The sequence below is a fragment of the Rhinatrema bivittatum genome, chromosome 13 (genome assembly GCF_901001135.1).
Source record: "Rhinatrema bivittatum chromosome 13, aRhiBiv1.1, whole genome shotgun sequence".
NCBI classification, from domain to species: Eukaryota; Metazoa; Chordata; class Amphibia; order Gymnophiona; family Rhinatrematidae; genus Rhinatrema; species Rhinatrema bivittatum.
Window position 1 is genome coordinate 82571743 of NC_042627.1, and position 21248 is coordinate 82592990.

General features: G+C 45.1%; 1 protein-coding gene across 1 annotated transcript in view; it reads right to left on the bottom strand.

Annotated features, from left to right (window-relative positions):
* The window catches only part of LOC115074757 (stereocilin-like), a 102928-nt gene that overhangs the window by 55217 nt on the left and 26463 nt on the right, over positions 1-21248 (bottom strand). Inside the window, exons 9-10 of the mRNA XM_029574518.1 lie at positions 16450-16617; positions 13873-14013 (exon numbers count right to left, since the gene is read on the bottom strand). Of these exons, the coding sequence (XP_029430378.1) occupies positions 13873-14013; positions 16450-16617 (309 nt within the window). The remainder of the gene's footprint in view (positions 1-13872; positions 14014-16449; positions 16618-21248) is intronic.

Here is a 21248-nt window from a genome sequence, read left to right on the forward strand (position 1 = left end):
GCCTGGAGCAGGCGTTAATAGCTGAGTGCACTGAAAAAAAGTACAGAAAAGCAGAAAAAAACTGCTTTTCTGTACTTTTTTAAAAGTAAAAAAAAAGAAAAAAAAATCTCTGCCGGCCACTTTGAAGACCGACGCTGATATGCTCGATGTCGGTTTTCAACCGGCCAACTGCAGTTATGAAAACTGATGCCGAATTTATTGGCGTTGGTGTTCAAAACTGGTAGACCGCCGGTAACCACGGGGTCGCGTTAGCAAGTAGGCGCTAAGGTTGCACTAGCGACCCTAGCATTTCCTTGCTAGCGCGGCCCCCTAATTTGCATATTGCATGGCGCCCCCCTTGCGGGCGCTATGCATGCATTAAGAAAGCGGGCGCTGAAAAGTCAGCGCCCGCTTTCCACGAATAATATTGCATCGGCCCCTATGTCTCTTTGGAGGCACAGCCTCAGTACTGAACACGATAGTCCAGGAGAGGTCTAGATTCATTTATTGACTGATTTAGATTCCTATTCCGCCTTTCAGCCACTTCAAAGCGGATTACGTTCAGGTCCTGTGTTTTGAATAGAGGCATTGTCTTTGAATGCGCTATTAATTTCGGTCTGTCTGGCTGTTGCACTTTGAAAATAAAGCAGCGGGGCCACCTTGTTTGTCTACTTGGATGCATGAAAATAAAGGTTAACAAATCAAGTGATGCCTTTTTATTGGAATAATGAAATATGTTTCTTGACGAGCTTTTGGGAGCTGTTACTCACTTCCTCGGCTCACTATAGAATGAGCAAAGGATGACATTATCAGAAACTATAAGTGACTCATAAAAGGCATCCAATGGTACGGGGAAGGGGTGAGGAGGGCTTGATGGGTGATCAGAAGGTGACATATTGTAGAAATATTCACAGCTGTGAATCCAAATAAAGACTAATCCTTGTGTGCAGTGCTGGCCAGCTCTGTTTCACTGGACAGAAAGACTGATGGACAGGTATGAAAAATAATATTCACATATGAAACTCCGAGGAGACCTGGAGGACAATGTGCCTTGAGGTAGTAGCCAGAGTGTTTTGGTTCACACAGTGGGGGACAGAATTTGCATTCTGTGCCCGTAGGAAAGGGGGATATTAGGGATGTAAAAATATTTTTTCCAGAAGATCAAAGCAAAACTAAAGAACAAAGGACAGAAGGGAGCACACGTGAAGAGGTGGAGCCTGGACATTGGGATGTAACAAAGGATTGCCAAGTGAGTGTGTCCTGGCTGTCACGTACACACACAAACACAGACATAAAAGGAAGCCGTTGATGCGATGTATCTGAGAGAGAAGTGCATCTTGCAACTTGTGGCATTCTCTCCCCAGGAAGAGGGAAAGCTGGCAATACGCCTTAACTATTAAACACTAAGGGAGATTGATTTTGTATGTACTAAGATATTTGCTGACTACAGAATACATTTTTCCAAATTGTACAAGTTTGCTCTTTGTATATCTTCCTGTCTGTCAGGTACTGGTAAGTAAGGGAAAATTCTAAATATAGTAAGACCTGGGGAGAAGCACCTACCTTCCCTGGAAGGTTTAGCCCACAGCAGCCTTCTGATTCCTCACCCCTAGCAGTGAGGACAGAGAAAGAAAGGGATATAATTTTATGCTGCTTTGCTGGCTCCTTTTTTGTCCATTCTGACTGAATCCTTAAAACAAAAAGATATAACCCCCAAATCATCTCTCAAAAGATTGCTTGTTTGCTTACAACACCCAAGAAAAATTTACAGTAAAAGAAAGGAAAGGTCAGAACAAGTAGCACTGACAGAAATATTCCCTGCTCCACTAGTATTCAGGCAACCACATAATCTGAAGCAAAAATTAGTAAAAAGCAAGCTTCTAAGAGAAATTCTGAAGGAATAAAATGGCCCATACTCCTGCAGTGTACCATGCTGCAAACTATGGCCTGGATTTATCAAAATGTGGTAAATATCGCAGCGATGGGAAAAGGGGCGTGTTTTATGGTAATAGGGAGTTTACTGCAATGTGCACTAATACCTATGTGAAGAGCTAAGTTACTGCAAATTGCGATAACTTTTTTGCACTTTGAAATAAGTGCCAGAATGTGGTATTTCCTACATACAACCACTGGGGGGACCATGTTTACTACCAGGAAGAGAGAGAGAGAGAGAGAGAACCTAGCCATAGTAACTTGAGGTGAGGTTTAGGTATTAGTGTAGGGGTTAGGGGCCATTTTGACATTCAATGTGAGACGTACGAACAGAACAATGTTCTCTTGTGAAGATTTGATGACCCTCGGAGTGAGGAAACTCAGCCAAAGATGAGATTTGTGCAATGTTCTCTCAACCTAGCTTGATGGACTCTCTACCTGGGTGAGAGAACATTGCACAAATCTCATCTTTGGCTGAGTTTCCTCACTCCGAGGGTCATCAAATCTTCACAAGAGAACATTGTTCTGTTCGTACGTCTCACATTGAATGTCAAAATGGCCCCTAACCCCTACACTAATACCTAAACCTCACCTTGAGTTACCAGGTGGGCCTCCCCTAGAGATATAAATACCTATCTAAGGTGATGGCACTATGGCGCGCTCTCTCTCTCTCTCTCTCTCTTCATCATAAGGGGATCCTACTTATGCTCTTTTTCTACTATAGTATATAGTGTTCAATGCAGAAAATGTGAAGAAGCATGCTGCATTAGTGAGACAGGCCAGACATTAAAGGTGAGAGTCAATTCACATAGATACAAGATCAAACAGTACAGGGAAGGCCAGGCCAATCCCTCCATCAGGGTGGGAAGACTACTGCATCAATGATCAAGATAATTAAAGGAAAATGTAAAACAGAGGTATTTAATGTCTCTATCATATCCCACCTTTCCTCAAGTATACATACCTAGACCTTCTGCTTTATACTCCATCCTGTTTATATCCTTGTGAAGGTGGGGTCTCCAGAACTGTACTCAGTATTCCCAGTGAGGTCTCACCAGGGTCCTATACAGGGGCAGTATCACCTCCCTATTCTGCTGACCAGTCCTCTCCCTACCCACACTCAAGCATCTTTCTGGCTTTTACTGTCATTTTATCCACCTGTTTGGCCACCTTAAGATCATCAGATACAATTGCCCCCAGATCCTGTTCTTTTGTGTTTAGAAGAATTTCACCCAATTGTGTACCTCTCATTGGGTTTTAGCAATTTAAATTCATAACTCTGCATTTTACCATTAAATCTTACATGCTAGATCCTAGACCATTCCTTAATCTTCACAATCCCTTCTCATATTTTCCACACTTTCCTGGCTGTCTACTCTATTGCAGATTTTGGTATCATCGGCAAGAAGACAAACCTTTCCTGATAATCCATCCGCAATGTCACTCGCAATAAAGTTGAAAAGAACTGGTCCAAGGACAGATCCCTGTGGCACATGGTTAGTAACAATCCCCTCCTCAGCATGGACTCCATTTACCATTGCCCTTTGTCACCAGTTTCTAATCCAGTCAGTCACTTCAGGATCCATACCGATGATGCTCACTGTATTTATCTATTTGAGGCTGCATTCAAATGATGTATTTTATCTGCATTTAAGCCAGTTTTTAACTGATGCATCATCTCTGTAAACAACTGATGAAATTGTGAATGCTCTGTATTTTGAGTTGTTTTATTAAGATATTTTATGTGTTTTTAGGATTCTGAACATCTTATTGTGTGAACTGCTCTGAGCCCCGGCAGAGATGGATAGAATTGCTAATAAAGATAAACTAAAGATTTATGGACTTACTGAAGAAAAGGAGGTTGGGATGTTCCTGCAGGGGACATTGGTGAGGCCGCATGTGTTTCATTCTGAGGCCGTATCTCAAAAAGAATAGAGAGGACATAAGCAGTGCAGAGAAAGGCAACCAAAAGCCAAATGAGATTAAAGCTAGGAATCTAAAAATGTACACCTTAGAGGAAAGGCGAGGCGAAGGGGGAGGGATACAATACAGACTTTTAAATATCTGAAAGGTATTATTAATGCACAAGAGGGGTCATGATATGAAGCTCCAAGAACCAATATCACAAAATATGTTTTCAGGGAAAAGGTGGTGGATACCTGGAATGCCCTCCTGGAAGAGATGGTTGAGAACAAAATAGTAGTCGAATTCAAGAAGGCATGGGTTAAACACAGAATCCCTAGGAGGGTAATGAAGCGTTGGGGAAACAAGCATGGAGAGACAGTTATAACCCTAAACAGAAGGAATGGGGGTATCCTGCACGGAGGTAATCTGCATGGAGAGACAGTTATAACCCTAAACAGAAGGAATGGGGGTATCCTGCACGGAGGTAATCTGCATGGAGTGACAGTTATAACCCTAAACAGAAGGAATGGGAGTATCCTGCACGGAGGTAATCCGCATGGAGCGACAGTTATAACCCTAACAGAAGGAATGGGAGTATCTTGCACGGAGGTAATCCTCATGGAGTGACAGTTATAACCCTAAACAGAAGGAATGGGAGTATCCTGCACGGAGGTAATCTGCATGGAGCGACAGTTATAACCCTAAACAGAAGGAATGGGAGTATCCTGCACGGAGGTAATCCTCATGGAGCGACAGTTATAACCCTAAACAGAAGGAATGGGGGTATCCTGCACGGAGGTAATCTGCATGGAGTGACAGTTATAACCCTAAACAGAAGGAATGGGAGTATCCTGCACGGAGGTAATCTGCATGGAGCGACAGTTATAATCCTAAACAGAAGGAATGGGAGTATCCTGCACGGAGGTAATCTGCATAGAGCGACAGTTATAACCCTAAACAGAAGGAATGGGAGTATCCTGCACGGAGGTAATCTGCATGGAGTGACAGTTATAACCCTAAACAGAAGGAATGGGGGTATCCTGCACGGAGGTAATCTGCATGGAGCGACAGTTATAACCCTAAACAGAAGGAATGGGAGTATCCTGCACGGAGGTAATCCTCATGGAGCGACAGTTATAACCCTAACAGAAGGAATGGGGGTATCCTGCACGAGGTAATCCGCATGGAGCGACAGTTATAACCCTAAACAGAAGGAATGGGAGTATCCTGCATGGAGGTAATCCTCATGGAGCGACTGTTATAACCCTAAACAGAAGGAATGGGAGTATCCTGCACGGAGGTAATCCACATGGAGCGAAAGTTATAACCCTAAACAGAAGGAATGGGAGTATCCTGCACGGAGGTAATCCTCATGGAGTGACTGTTATAACCCTAAACAGAAGGAATGGGAGTATCCTGCACGGAGGTAATCCGCATGGAGTGGCAGTTATAACCCTAAACAGAAGGAATGGGAGTATCCTGCACGGAGGTAATCCGCATGGAGCGACAGTTATAATCCTAAACAGAAGGAATGGGAGTATCCTGCACGGAGGTAATCCTCATGGAGTGCCAGTTATAACCCTAAACAGAAGGAATGGGAGTATCCTGCACGGAGGTAATCCGCATGGAGCGACAGTTATAATCCTAAACAGAAGGAATGGGAGTATCCTGCACGGAGGTAATCCTCATGGAGTGCCAGTTATAACCCTAAACAGAAGGAATGGGAGTATCCTGCACGGAGGTAATCTGCATGGAGTGACAGTTATAACCCTAAACAGAAGGAATGGGAGTATCCTGCACGGTGGTAATCTGCATGGAGTGACTGTTATAACCCTAAACAGAAGGAATGGGAGTATCTTGCATGGAGGTAATCCTCATGGAGTGACAGTTATAACCCTAAACAGAAGGAATGGGAGTATCCTGCACGGAGGTAATCCTCATGGAGTGACAGTTATAACCCTAAACAGAAGGAATGGGAGTATCCTGCACGGAGGTAATCTGCATGGAGCGACAGTTATAACCCTAACAGAAGGAATGGGAGTATCCTGCACGGAGGTAATCTGCATGGAGTGACAGTTATAACCCTAAACAGAAGGAATGGGAGTATCCTGCACGGAGGTAAACTGCATGGAGCGACAGTTATAATCCTAAACAGAAGGAATGGGAGTATCCTGCACGGAGGTAATCTGCATGGAGTGACAGTTATAACCCTAAACAGAAGGAATGGGAGTATCCTGCACGGAGGTAATCCGCATGGAGTGACAGTTATAATCCTAAACAGAAGGAATGGGAGTATCCTGCACGGAGGTAATCCTCATGGAGCATCAGTTATAATCCTAAACAGAAGGAATGGGAGTATCCTGCACGGAGGTAATCTGCATGGAGCGACAGTTATAATCCTAAACGGAAGGAATGGGAGTATCCTGCACGGAGGTAATCTGCATGGAGCGACAGTTATAATCCTAAACAGAAGGAATGGGAGTATCCTGCACGGAGGTAATCTGCATGGAGCGACAGTTATAATCCTAAACAGAAGGAATGGGAGTATCCTGCACGGAGGTAATCTGCATGGAGCGACAGTTATAATCCTAAACAGAAGGAATGGGAGTATCCTGCACGGAGATAATCTGCATGGAGCGACAGTTATAATCCTAAACAGAAGGAATGGGAGTATCCTGCACGGAGGTAATCCGCATGGAGCAACAGTTATAACCCTAACAGAAGGAATGGGAGTATCCTGCACGGAGGTAATCCGCATGGAGCGACTGTTATAACCCTAAACAGAAGGAATGGGAGTATCCTGCACGGAGGTAATCTGCATGGAGTGACAGTTATAACCCTAAACAGAAGGAATGGGAATATCCTGCACGGAGGTAATCTGCATGGAGCGACAGTTATAATCCTAAACAGAAGGAATGGGAGTATCCTGCACGGAGGTAATCTGCATGGAGTGACAGTTATAACCCTAAACAGAAGGAATGGGAGTATCCTGCACGGAGGTAATCTGCATGGAGCGACAGTTATAACCCTAACACAAGGAATGGGAGTATCCTGCACGGAGGTAATCCTCATGGAGTGACAGTTATAACCCTAAACAGAAGGAATGGGAGTATCCTGCACGGAGGTAATCCTCATGGAGTGACAGTTATAACCCTAAACGGAAGGAATGGGAGTATCCTGCACGGAGGTAATCCTCATGGAGTGAACAGAAGGAATGGGAATATCCTGCATGGAGGTAATCTGCTTGGAGTGACAGTTATAATCCTAAACAGAAGGAATGGGAGTATCCTGCACGGAGGTAATCTGCATGGAGCGACAGTTATAATCCTAAACAGAAGGAATGGGAGTATCCTGCACGGAGGTAATCCTCATGGAGCGACAGTTATAATCCTAAACAGAAGGAATGGGAGTATCCTGCACGGAGGTAATCTGCATGGAGTGACAGTTATAACCCTAAACAGAAGGAATGGGAGTATCCTGCACGGAGGTAAACTGCATGGAGCGACAGTTATAATCCTAAACAGAAGGAATGGGAGTATCCTGCACGGAGGTAATCCGCATGGAGTGACAGTTATAACCCTAAACAGAAGGAATGGGAGTATCCTGCACGGAGGTAATCCGCATGGAGCGACAGTTATAATCCTAAACAGAAGGAATGGGAGTATCCTGCACGGAGGTAATCCTCATGGAGCGTCAGTTATAATCCTAAACAGAAGGAATGGGAGTATCCTGCACGGAGGTAATCTGCATGGAGCGACAGTTATAATCCTAAACGGAAGGAATGGGAGTATCCTGCACGGAGGTAATCTGCATGGAGCGACAGTTATAATCCTAAACAGAAGGAATGGGAGTATCCTGCACGGAGGTAATCTGCATGGAGCGACAGTTATAATCCTAAACAGAAGGAATGGGAGTATCCTGCACGGAGGTAATCTGCATGGAGCGACAGTTATAATCCTAAACAGAAGGAATGGGAGTATCCTGCACGGAGGTAATCTGCATGGAGCGACAGTTATAATCCTAAACAGAAGGAATGGGAGTATCCTGCACGGAGGTAATCCGCATGGAGCAACAGTTATAACCCTAACAGAAGGAATGGGAGTATCCTGCACGGAGGTAATCCGCATGGAGCGACTGTTATAACCCTAAACAGAAGGAATGGGAGTATCCTGCACGGAGGTAATCTGCATGGAGCGACAGTTATAACCCTAAACAGAAGGAATGGGAATATCCTGCACGGAGGTAATCTGCATGGAGCGACAGTTATAATCCTAAACAGAAGGAATGGGAGTATCCTGCACGGAGGTAATCTGCATGGAGTGACAGTTATAACCCTAAACAGAAGGAATGGGAGTATCCTGCACGGAGGTAATCTGCATGGAGCGACAGTTATAACCCTAACAGAAGGAATGGGAGTATCCTGCACGGAGGTAATCCTCATGGAGTGACAGTTATAACCCTAAACAGAAGGAATGGGAGTATCCTGCACGGAGGTAATCCTCATGGAGTGACAGTTATAACCCTAAACGGAAGGAATGGGAGTATCCTGCACGGAGGTAATCCTCATGGAGTGAACAGAAGGAATGGGAATATCCTGCATGGAGGTAATCTGCTTGGAGTGACAGTTATAATCCTAAACAGAAGGAATGGGAGTATCCTGCACGGAGGTAATCTGCATGGAGCGACAGTTATAATCCTAAACAGAAGGAATGGGAGTATCCTGCACGGAGGTAATCCTCATGGAGCGACAGTTATAATCCTAAACAGAAGGAATGGGAGTATCCTGCACGGAGGTAATCTGCATGGAGCGACAGTTATAATCCTAAACAGAAGGAATGGGAGTATCTTGCATGGAGGTAATCCTCATGGAGTGACAGTTATAATCCTAAACAGAAGGAATGGGAATATCCTGCATGGAGGTAATCTGCATGGAGTGACAGTTATAACCCTAAACAGAAGGAATGGGAGTATCCTGCACGGAGGTAATCTGCATGGAGCGACAGTTATAATCCTAAACAGAAGGAATGGGAGTATCTTGCATGGAGGTAATCCTCATGGAGTGACAGTTATAATCCTAAACAGAAGGAATGGGAGTATCCTGCATGGAGGTAATCTGCATGGAGTGACAGTTATAACCCTAAACAGAAGGATTGGGAGTATCCTGCACGGAGGTAATCTGCATGGAGTGACAGTTATAACCCTAACAGAAGGAATGGGAGTATCCTGCACGGAGGTAATCTGCATGGAGCGACAGTTATAACCCTAACAGAAGGAATGGGAGTATCCTGCACGGAGGTAATCCGCATGGAGTGCCAGTTGCAACTGTAAATAGAAGGCGAGGGGGCAAGCGTCTGTAATGGGTGACTTAGCCTATGTCTGACAAGCTTGGCTAAGGATGTATTCAGAAAGTAGACCAATGTTCTCCCACTGACCCTACATTTTATGACTATAGGGAGAGGTAAAGAACATATGTACAAGGTCTGTGGTGAGGGAGTTAAAGTCATGAGAGAATGCAAGCTATTCATCATTCTGGGCTATATTTGGGAGATTGCATGCATCTCTTAAAATTAGCTTTCAGATGTTCAGATGAAACATGCATAGTTAACAGCACATGAGAGAGAAATATCAAACTTCTAGAAATGTCAAAGCCATAATGCTTTTTTAGGCCCTTTTAATAACAGTAAAGGAAAGTGTTGTATCTGTGGACCCTTGGGCTGAGGTGAGATTGGCTATACTTGCAGAGCGGAGTCCCTCAGGTTCTTACTGTCAGCAGGTGGACCCAGGCAAAGCAGAGACTTTTACCAGCCCATGTTCTCCTCAGGTTGAGCCTTTGGTTGTTGGGGCCATCAGGACTTAGGCAAGGTTCTTTGCAAATTCCTGGAGACATGGTCCATGGGTAGACTAGGGTCATAGGGTTCAGGGTTCAGGCAAGGGTCAAGGTTGCCAGCAATCAAGCATATCCAGAGTCCAGGCAAGGGTCAAGGCAGGCAGTGATCAGGTGTATCCAGAGTCCAGGCAGGGGTCGAAACTATGTATCCATCCAAGGAAAAGTAAAAGGGATGGATAGGGCTGAGGCAGGCAAGGCAGGAATAGTCTGGGTAGATGAAGGCTGAAACAGGCTGGGTAGTAACACACACTACTCAAGGTAGCTGGACCTCCTGCTGAGGCAGGAAGCATCAGGGGAACTGCCCTTATATAGGACAATGCTGGTGACATCATCACTAGGGGCCGCGGGGACTTTCTAGCTATGGTCCCTTTAAAGAGGCTGATGTCAGGAATGCATGCGTCTGAGAGGTGAAGCACACTGAGGCTGACGGCATCCTGCCACATGGTGTTTGGTGGCATGTTGGCAGCATTTTGCTGCGTTGGGCGGCAGAGTGTCCGGCCCGGCCACAGAGGTAAGGGCAGCCCGTGGACTGCCGAATCCAAGAGAATGTAGTGTACTGCATCATTATTATAAGCATTGTTTTTGCTATATCTGTGTATTATCTCTGCTGCACTACTTTCTGAAGCATAACTGAGCACATAATAAATTTACAGTTGTATTGACTCAGAGTGTGAGTATGGCATTTTGTGCCTTGGAGTAGCAAATCTCACCGGAGAGGTGCCTGGGGGATACTGGCTTTGAGTTTACCACACCCACTAAGTAACCCTGTGACACCTGCACAGAAACACAGAAATGATGGCAGGAAAGTGCCAAATGGTGCATCCAGTCTGCCCAGCAAGCTTCTTAATGGTAGTATCTGCCGCTCCATGCATTAATCCTCAAGCCTTATGATAACCCATAAAACATTCACTGCTAGCAACGTTTTTACTGGGTGATGAGCCTTCTTGAAAATTCAGACAGTGCTGCTCGATGTGCTTTGCTTACGGACTTGGCTGTAAAAGCAGTCCTGTGTATTTTTCCTTTATGTCTGCACATCAGGCCCTCTTGAAGGGGAGGGAGTAACCTGCATAGAGCAGAAGTTACAACCCTAAACAGAAGGCAAAGGGGTTGCCTGCATGGGGATAAGCTGAAAAATCTTGCTGGGTAGACTGGATCTCTCTCTACCATTATTACTATGGCTTTCTCTTTCATAGGGTCTGCTCTGTGCTATGCATCGCCCAACGAACTGAAGACAAAAGCAGATTATTTATGCTGTAGGAAATTGATAAACTTTCTTTTTTAATCAGGTAAATGAGTAAATACTCCTTTGATTTTGTTACTCAGAATTATGTATTTTTAAAGTTGATCTTTGGTTATTGTTTGTAAGTCATATTGTTGGTATTATGGTGCGTCATGGAATGTGATTACGGATGTAATTGTTGTACGCCACATTGAACACTGTAGTTTTGCAATTTGTGGGATAAAATGAGTTTCTAAATAAATAAATGATATTTTATGATTCAGCTCGAGTTTCTGGTAAAATGCCATCTTTTGCTCATTCCATTCTGACCTTAGGAAGGGAATGTTATCTCCTGAAAGCGAGTCCAGAAATGCATTATGCGAATCCAATACAAAAGGAATCATCTTACTTTTCACATGGTTTGTATCTGCACACAATCCGGACTGTGGTGCTGAAGAAAGCGCTTTAACCAACCCCTAGATTTAGCATCACTGGTAGAGACAAGAGGGTGAGGGGAAAGGAGGAACCAGGATAGAGAAATTCTGGAAGTTGGGGTGAGGGGGGGCAGAAGTCATGTGAGAAGCTGAGTCAGGAGATCCCAGAGGAGATAATTCCTAAAAGCTGAGACTCCTGGTGCCTCAGGATGGACAATGTGCAGCTGTGACCCTAAAGGAGAATGTGATTGGGGGAGAGAGTCTGGCTCATCCTATATCTATTAAACATTTTTATTACAGGGTAAAAAGAAAGGAGAAAAGAGGATCAAAATATTTCCTTTTCCATTTCAAGCTGTCTCAATAACTGCCCAATACTCTAATAAAGACAGACTTACTGGTCATTCTGCTAGAACTACATTATCCTATCCTTTCCGGCATCTCTCTGGCTCTTGCTGCCGCCTCGTCACACTGTTTTGTGATCTGGATATCATTAGATATGATCAGCCTGATTTATTTCTCTATTTGATGCATATAAAGCCTCCATCATATACTGTATCCTAGGCATTTTTACAACTCTAAATGTTTGACTGTCTACTTTTTTTAAATTCCTCATCTCTTTTACTCTGTCCTGATGGAGATTTTAGCATCACCTGTTGGAATATCAAAGCTGAAGTAATTGTTGCGAGAAAGAATGAAACAATGATTTAAAGTTAAGGAGGTCCATATTCAGCCACATTAGTCAGATAAAGTCGCCTGGATATTGAGTGATGTGGCCGAGCCACTGAAGGCCTTCATTATCTGCTAACTTAGCTGGATAAGACTGAATATCAGCTGGACAGCTGACTCTGGCCCCACCTCACACATCCAGTTACTGTTTAGCCAGATAAAACGTTAACCAGCTAAGTGTCAGGCAGTGAAAGAAGACAGATGTTGAGAAAGTGCCGTTTGGCTGGCTAAGTCAGAACTCAAAGTGAGCAAAGATTCACACCATTCCTCAACATTTAAATCAGTGGTTCCCAGCCCTGTCCTGGGGACCCCCCAGCCAGTCAGGTTTCAGGATATCCACAATGAATATGCATGAGAGAAACATGAGAGAAACATGCAGATATTCTCTCACGCATATTCATTGTGGATATCCTGAAACTGGACTGGCTGAGGGGTCCCCAGGACAGGGCTGGGAACCAGTGATTTAAGAAATGAGCACAAAATATATTTAGTATATGCTAAAAATTATTTTTTTTGTATACAATGTTCAATTACTAAAAATTATATAGAGATTGGTGGTTTCGTATAAAATTCAAGCTGTTACCACTCAGGAAATCAGTATCATACAGTGAATATAATCATAAACCACCAACCACCCTTAAAGGGTTCAATTGTTTGAAGAGTTTCTTTATCGTTCAAGTGAAAAAACAATTTCTTTAAAATGTATGCTATATATACTTGATCTATTCAACTAAATCCATGTGCTTAAGGAGTTTAAACATCTTTTTAACGACGGACATACTAGTGACAAAATTAATGACATCCAGTCATAATATCTTACTGCCGTCCCAACGAGGCAACGTTTCAAAAAATAATCCTTCATCAGGGGATGTTTCTTCCCTCCTACCGTGCCCATAGTATGCAACTTAAAATTCTCCTTTTCATGCTGAACGAAGAATGCACAGGATACGTTTTTAAAAACAACAGTGTACTCTCACCCTAGCTTGATAGCATCTAGGTAGAGAGTGCATCAAACTAGGTTGAGAGTACAATGTGCAAATCTCATCTTTGAGTCCCTCTCCTCACTCAAAATCACATCAAATGTTTACTGATGTGTGCTGTGCCGTTCCTACATCTGACTGTGCATGTAAAACTTTGACTAATGAGAACCTCATAAAAAGTCTCTCTCTCTCTCTCTCTTGTCCAAAACATGTAAATTTAACAATGCATTTTTTTTTTAAATTGTGGGCGCTATTCTTGTTATATTTATAGCAAAATGATGAATCTAGGTCGAAGCCAGTTAAACTGATCTGGCTAACTTTGGAAGCATACTGAATAGTGCATCCACACTACTGAATATAGTGGGCTATCTTAAAGGTAACCAGCTAACTTTATCCAGCTAACTTTGAATATTGTACTTAGCTGGAACATATAACTCAACTCCTTCCAGTTACGCCCCAGAATGCCCCTAACTTAACTGGCTAAATTTTAGCTCCCTAAATTATTAGCTGGTAAAATATGTCCAACTAAGTGCCCAAATATTCATTTAGGTGGATAACATCTGAGTTCTTTGTCTAAATGCTTCTGAATATGAACATCAGAGAAAACATAGCAGGGATCAAGCAAAAGGAAGAGATTAAAGCAATATGAGGCTGGAAGGACGACTTTATGACATGATAGCGTACGCCTGCTTCCAGGTGGGATTAGCAGCTCAGCAACACTGGGCCATCCCAGAGGGGCAGCAGAAAACTGACTTTGCATGGACAAGAAAGACAAGATTCGTGTTATTGGACTGCAAGGCCACTCATCACCTGTTGCGTGTTCCACATCTTGCTACTTGCGGCACTCAGATTCGACAGGATTAAAGGCACTTGTGACTTCACCACAAGCAAAGGCACTTCAGCAAGGAACGGGTTCAGCTCTTCCAGCCACTGCTCCAAGTCACCAGAGCTCTGGGGAGGAGAAATCACAGAGCACAGCCTTCACTGCCTGCAGTAAGGTCTCTAAAACATTAGCCAGCCCTCATTTGCTGACCCCCAAAGCCCTGGCAGAGAAGCCGGAACACGCCTGGTGTAGAAGGGACTACACCTTGCGCTTCCTGACATGTTTATGGATTGCATTTGAGCAGGAGTGGGCCTGGAAATGTAATGAAATAGAAAGGAAGGATTGGGGGGGGAGGGGGACAGGAAACCCAGAGCAGAGGGAGCGGAAACAAGGGTTACAGTGGAGAGAACAGGGGGAAAAGGCAAGGGTGCACCCACAACAACAACCGCTGTAAGTAACAGGAGCAACCCAAAGCAACTCAGACCAAACTGGAGGAAAGCAAAGTTGCTTACCTGTAACGGGTGTTCTCCGTAGACAGCAGGACAAAATCAGCCACACAAGTGGGTGACGTCATTTGGCAGTGCTGACATGGAAGGTCTTTCTGAGCAGGGGTGGGGCTGTGTGGCAGATTTCTCCATCTGCAGGTGAGCAGCTTTGCTTTCTCCATGGACAAGCGGGACTAGTATCAGCCACACAAGTGGGGATTCCCAAGCTGAGCGTTGCATGTATTTTTTACTTTTATAAAATGCGGAATATGCGAGTAGTGGCTACTTACGCACTTATACATTAATGTTTACGCATGTAACATTTAAAAGATTCACTTTAACACTTTTAGGGTGACTTACACTCCCCAAATGATATCAACAAACTGCTTACAAATTACTTTACTGATCTGAATACGGCTTCTGAAACACTTGCAGAAGATGGTATTCATTAATATTTGCAAGGACTACCTCAAAAATCGAGAGAAAGCTTCATAGCCCAAATAACAGAATCTAAGATTTGCAGAACAATCAATGCGCTACCGTTACAAGATTCTGGGGCCACACGGCTATAAATGATTATTATAAGCACCAAGGAGGAGTATCATGATTACTATGTGAATTATTTAAGCCTTTCAGATGCTTCCTTCGGATCATTGCTAGATGCAACAATTACTTTGATTCATAAAAAGAATAAAGACCCTACCAATTGTGTCTCATACAGGTCTATCTCTTTAATTAATACAGATGTTAAAATTCTACCAGAATGCTCTAGATTTGAATGGATGGCATTCTTCATTTGCTAATACACCATGATGAAGCAGGAATTATTAAAGGCAGGTCTTCCACCAATAATACAAGACAGCTACTTAATATAATGCATTTGGCCAAATGAAAACAAGTTCCTAGCCTGATTATATCATTAGATGCTGAAAAGATGTTCCACCATAAACCATGCACAGCCCCCTCCCTCCCTCCCTTGTAATAAAGGCCATGCACATAGTCACAGCCCTCCCTCCAATACAGGCCATGCACATAGTCACAGCCCTCCCTCCAATACAGGCCATGCAGGCACCCACAGCTCTGCCTCCAATACAGGCCATGCACATAGTCACAGCCCTCCCTCCAATACAGGCCATGCACGCATCCACAGCTCCCGGTCCAATACAGGCCATGCACGCATCCACAGCTCCCGGTCCAATACAGGCCATAGACGCACCCACGGCTTCCCCTCCAATACAGGCCATGCATACACCTGCAGATTCCCCTCCAATACAGGCCATGCACGTACTCATAGCATCCCCTCCAATACAGGCCATGCACTCATCCACAGCTTCCCCTCCAATACAGACCATGCACTCATCCACAGCTTCCCCTCCAATACAGGCCATGCACTCATCCACAGCTTCCCCTCCAATACAGGCCATGCACTCATCCACAGCTTCCCCTCCAATACAGGCCATGCACCATCCACAGCTTCCTCTCCAATACAGGCCATGCACATACCCACGGCTTCCCCTCCAATACAGGCCATGCACTCATCCACAGCTTCCCCTCCAATACAGGCCATGTACGTACCCACAGCTTCCTCTCCAATACAGGCCATGCACGTACCCACAGCTTCCCCTCCAATACAGGCCATGCACATACCCACGGCTTCCCCTCCAATACAGGCCATGCACTCATCCACAGCTTCCTCTCCAATACAGGCCATGCACTCATCCACAGCTTCCCCTCCAATACAGGCCATGCACTCATCCACAGCTTCCCCTCCAATACAGGCCATGCACTCATCCACAGCTTCCCCTCCAATACAGGCCATGCACTCATCCACAGCTTCCTCTCCAATACAGGCCATGCACATACCCACGGCTTCCCCTCCAATACAGGCCATGCACTCATCCACAGCTTCCCCTCCAATACAGGCCATGCACTCATCCACAGCTTCCTCTCCAATACAGGCCATGCACTCATCCACAGCTTCCCCTCCAATACAGGCCATGCACATACCCACAGCTTCCCCTCCAATACAGGCCATGCACTCATCCACAGCTTCCTCTCCAATACAGGCCATGCACGTACCCACAGCTTGTTTATGATGATTTTCTTTTGAACAGGGCTGAGATCACTCTTATATTTTGCGCAGGCTGGCAAAATGGTCCAAAAGGCCTCTGTGGGCAGTTTCTGCAGAATACTTGGACTCAGGCCACTGACCAATGTTCCAAGGTCACTGAGGATCTCAGGTGACAACTGCAAGTAAAACAGAAAAAAAACCAGGGACTTGGACACATGTCACATGCTTCCTGAGATGCTGATGAGCCCTTCTGTGCAGCGTGCGGTAAAACAATGCTCCGATCACTCCAGCATGGGAAGCAGGAGAGTTTTATTCACACTGAGGGCCGATGCAATAAAGTGCGCACAGGTTTAGGGGTGGGTCTGTGCGCGCTCTGGATGCACGAGGCTAATAAGGAGATTAATGCGTCCAAAATGTCATAGCTGCTAGCACTCATCAGGTATAATTTCCATGTAGATGAGGCTATTCCCCGCCCCCCCCCCCGATGCAGAAAATCGCCGGGCACCCAATGCACACTTTCTAACACGGCAAATTTAACTTCAGCCCCAGAGCTGGCGCTGTCAATCTGCGAGTCAAGGGCTCATGAGAAATTTAAAATTGTGGGTCCTCTGTGGGTCCTCCTAGTTAATATCGTGACACTTGTGTTTAAAAATAAAGGTATATAGGCTTAATTTAAAATAAAAATTCTGGATGCACAATGTACACACAATAGCAAGGGGCGCTGAGCTATGGGCACCCAGCAAGCTCAGTAATATCGGCCAGAAGCGGATAAAAACGAACGCTCACATTGTGTTTCATTACAATTGTAGGCATCTGATGAATTTAAGCGCTTGGGATGCGCAATTCCTCCTTGGCGCGCCCTTTTTTGTGCAGTCCCTCATTTACCTACTGCATATGGTGCCCAGGGGATGTGGCTGTACACGCATTAGGGAAATGGGGGCCTGTTTTAACGAGCATTTTACTGCATCAGCTCGTGTACCTGTGTGTCTGTCATAGAGGAGCAGCTGGGACATGAATGAGTTAATGCTCCTGAGACTTGTACAGACCTGCATCACATTGCCCACAATTGCAATGAAACACAATGTGAGCGTTCGTTTTTCCAATGGAAAAGGTTTGTTGCTGTCCATGGATCATTAAAGCCTTTCAAGTATCTGAAAGTCTGTATCATACCTCCCCTGCTCCTCCTTTCCTCCAGGGTGTACATATTTAGATTCTTCAATCTCTCCTCATAAGTCATTCGATGGAGGCCATCCACCTTCCTGGTCGCCCTTCTCTGGACCGTCTCCATCCTGTCTCTGTCTCTTCGGAGATGCGGTCTCCAGAACTAAGCGCAGTACTCCAGGTGAGGCCTCACCAAGGACCTGTACAAGGGGATAATCACTTCCCTTTTCTTACTCGATATTCCTCTCTCTATGCAGCCCAGCATTCTTCTGGCTTTAGCTATCACCTTGTCACATTGTTTCGCCAACTTCAGATCATTAGACACTATCACCCCAAGGTCTCTCTCCTGCTCCGTGCACATCAGCCCTTCACCCCCCATCGAATACAGTTTTTTCGGATTTCCACTCCCCATATGCATGACTCTGCACTTCTTGGCATTGAATCTCAGCTGCCATATCTTCGACCACTCTTCCAGCTTCCTTAAATCCTGTTACATTCTCTCCACTCCTTCCGGCGTGTCCACTCTGTTGCAGCTCTTAGTGTCATCTGCAAACAGATAAACCTTACCTTCTATCTCATCCAAAAAGTCACTCACAAAGATATTGAACAGGACTGGTCCCAACACCGATCCTTGCGGCACTCCGCTCATCACTGCTCTCTCTTCTGAGTAAGTTCCATTTAACATCACACATTGTCTTCTGTCCATCAACCAGTTTGCAATCGAGGTCACCACCTCAGCACTCACTCCTAAGCTTCTCATTTTATTCACCAGTCTCCTGTGCGGGACCGTATCAAAAGCTTTCCTGAAATCCAAGTAGATGACATCGAGCGCTCTTCCTGGATTTATTCCCTGGTCACGCAATCAAAAAAGTCAATCAGATTTGTCTGACAGGAGTGGCAATTACTACCTTGGGACGCTTGCTGGGCAGACTAGATGGACCATTTTGGTCTTTTTCTGCCGTCATTACTATATTATTATATTTTTCAATCCTAGGTCCAAAAGCTGCAAATCTAGTGGCGCAGGAGGCTACAGCTTTAAATGGGTTTTCAGGGAAAATACATTCCCTTTCTATTTCAGCTCAGACCAGGAGCTGGAATCTTGTCCACCTTTGCATTTAAGATGCTCTGCAAAGGGAAACAGTTGGGGTGCAGACTGAGGAGGTGGCCCCAAAGCAGGATGAGTCCCTCTAAAAATGCTGCATCAAGTCTCAGCCTTTGAGAAGATTTGGATAGGTCGCTTCACAGATGTGAGCCCTTGGGCTGTGGCGTGCTTGACACAGCCTAATAGGCAAACATACTAGGCCCACACCAACAGCTGGTGGATTTGCCTTGCTGGGACTAGAGCTGGTGCTTCCCCAATACCAGCCTCGTTGCCCGCAGGTTGAGCCCTTGGGTTCCAGGGGTCGGCAGGACTTAGGCGAGAGTCCCAAAGGAGTGATTAGAGTTCAGGTACAGGCAGAAGTTAGGGCTGGCAGTAAGAGACAGTGTCAGAGTCTGGGTCAAGGCCAGGACAGAAGGAGAAGCTGATGCCTATAGCAGAGATCAATACCAGATGGTAGGCAAGAGGATAGTCAGGATCCAAAGCAGAGAGCAGTACCAGAAGTCAGGCAGAGACAAATGGACAAGACAAGCTGAGACAGGGCAAGGCATTAGCGATATCAGCGGGGAGGCAAGGAAGCAAATTAACAGCCAGGAAACAAGGAGGCAAGGCCCAGGAACCCGACTAGCAACATGCAAGGCAGGAAGACGTGCTGCAGAGGCAGTGGGCTGGAGCATGGCTCAGGTTTAAATACCCAGCTGTGCCGATGTTGTTGAGGGAGTGCTGGTAGGACTTTCTCACCATGGGGCCTAGAAAGCTAGGAGAAGTGATGTGTGCACCTAGAGGGAGGTCCAATGCATGATGGCTGCGTCCCAACCATGCAAAGATCCTGGCAGTGTCCTGAGGTGGTGGAGAGGATAGGTGCGGCCGGTCGCAGGGTCATTACAGGTCAGGATGAATATGAAGACAGCATCTCACAAGAGGGATAGAAGGAGCAGATTTTGAGGTTCCAACTCAGTCTGTAGCATCTCCCTCAGAAGGCCTTATGGTTCAGTACCGTAAAAATCAAAATGATTCCAATAGCATTCCTTCCAGCAAGGTGCTCAAGGTGTTCAACAAAATGCGCCAGCAAAACATACAATGTAATTCATCTAAAACATGGGAAAAAAAGCCATTCAACTGATTGATCTGCCTTCAAAGGCTTTACTTGTCAGTACCATTCACATTACATTATATTGACCTCCTCTGTACAGCAGCCAGATCCACTAACAGTGTGGCCACAACACATAAGCAAGGAACACATGAAAAATGCATCATAGTAAAAAACTCACACAAAACTGACCTAGCTGAATTTTTGGAAAGCTCAGGCAGATTCCTGATGGTCCTCCACAGGTATGGGGGACCCAGGACATTCTGCAGCTGCAGGGTTGAAAAGGAGAAGGGGGCCTACAACACTCACCTCTAAGCCATGAGCTCCAGACGCAGTTAGTGGTGTCCAGGGTACCCTGTGGGTACCAAGGAGCACTGAGCACTTCTCCAAATGTATTTTTCCCTACCACTATATGGTTCAGACTTTTCTGAGGCAAAACTGCTTCTCTGAGGCACAACCTCCCCCCTTTAGCAGTGTCTTAGGATGAGGCTCATCCTTGGTCTAACTTCTGTGACAAGCGACATCAACCAGGATGGACGACTACAAAATGCTGATGCAAGAGAAAGACAAGATCTATAGCACCTGTGTATGTGCAGACATTGCAAGGCCACACTCCCTTTATCCTCCTGTATTTTACCAAAACAACGAGAGCTATCTCCTTGCAAGGGCTGATGAAAGCGCGCATGCATCGTGACCCCACCATCAGCCGTGACCGACAGACACACAATGCTGAAAAGGCAAAAGAAATGAGAAGAGCCAGAGCCAGCATCAACATCATGAAGCAAATTGTGGTTGCCATATCTGACCTACAAGAAGAAGTTTTGATCAAACTGCCAGAGCAAGTCCTGTTGTGTTTACCTACAAAGAATCTTGCTCTCTGTTTGCAAATTCTGTCTGAGATCGGTGCTTTGTAATTGTCATTATAAGTAATTAATAGTTGGAGTGATTGTCTGGTAGCGTAGAATTATTTGGTTTTACTTGTAAACCTTATTGTTACCGCTGATATCACTAATTCCTCTCACAAAGTGTCTCTAGCAACTGTAGGCAAAGTTTATTTTTCCTGAACATTTGAGAGACTTGCAGAACTTGAATTGTTATTGAAGGTTAGAGATTTGGAGGAGCTGGACAGTGAGTTCAGTCTTGACCTGCACTTCCATCACACAATAGACAGCTGAGGAGGTTTAAGGTCTGTCTTACATCGTTCGGTTTTTAGAGTGGTGGTTTAAGTCTTTATTTGATCACTGTAACGCTTTATTTGTAGGCCTCCCTAAAAAGAGCATTCGGTGAATTCAGGAGGTTTAGCTCATGGCGGCCCGGCTGATTTATCGTATCCCAGAAGAGTGAGTGCGAGTCCTGTGCTACGGCCCTTACACTGCTTGCTATTGAGACGTGCACTCAGGTTAAGATCCTGAGTGACGTTAGACATTACATGGGGGAGAGGTTAAATATCTGCAGGA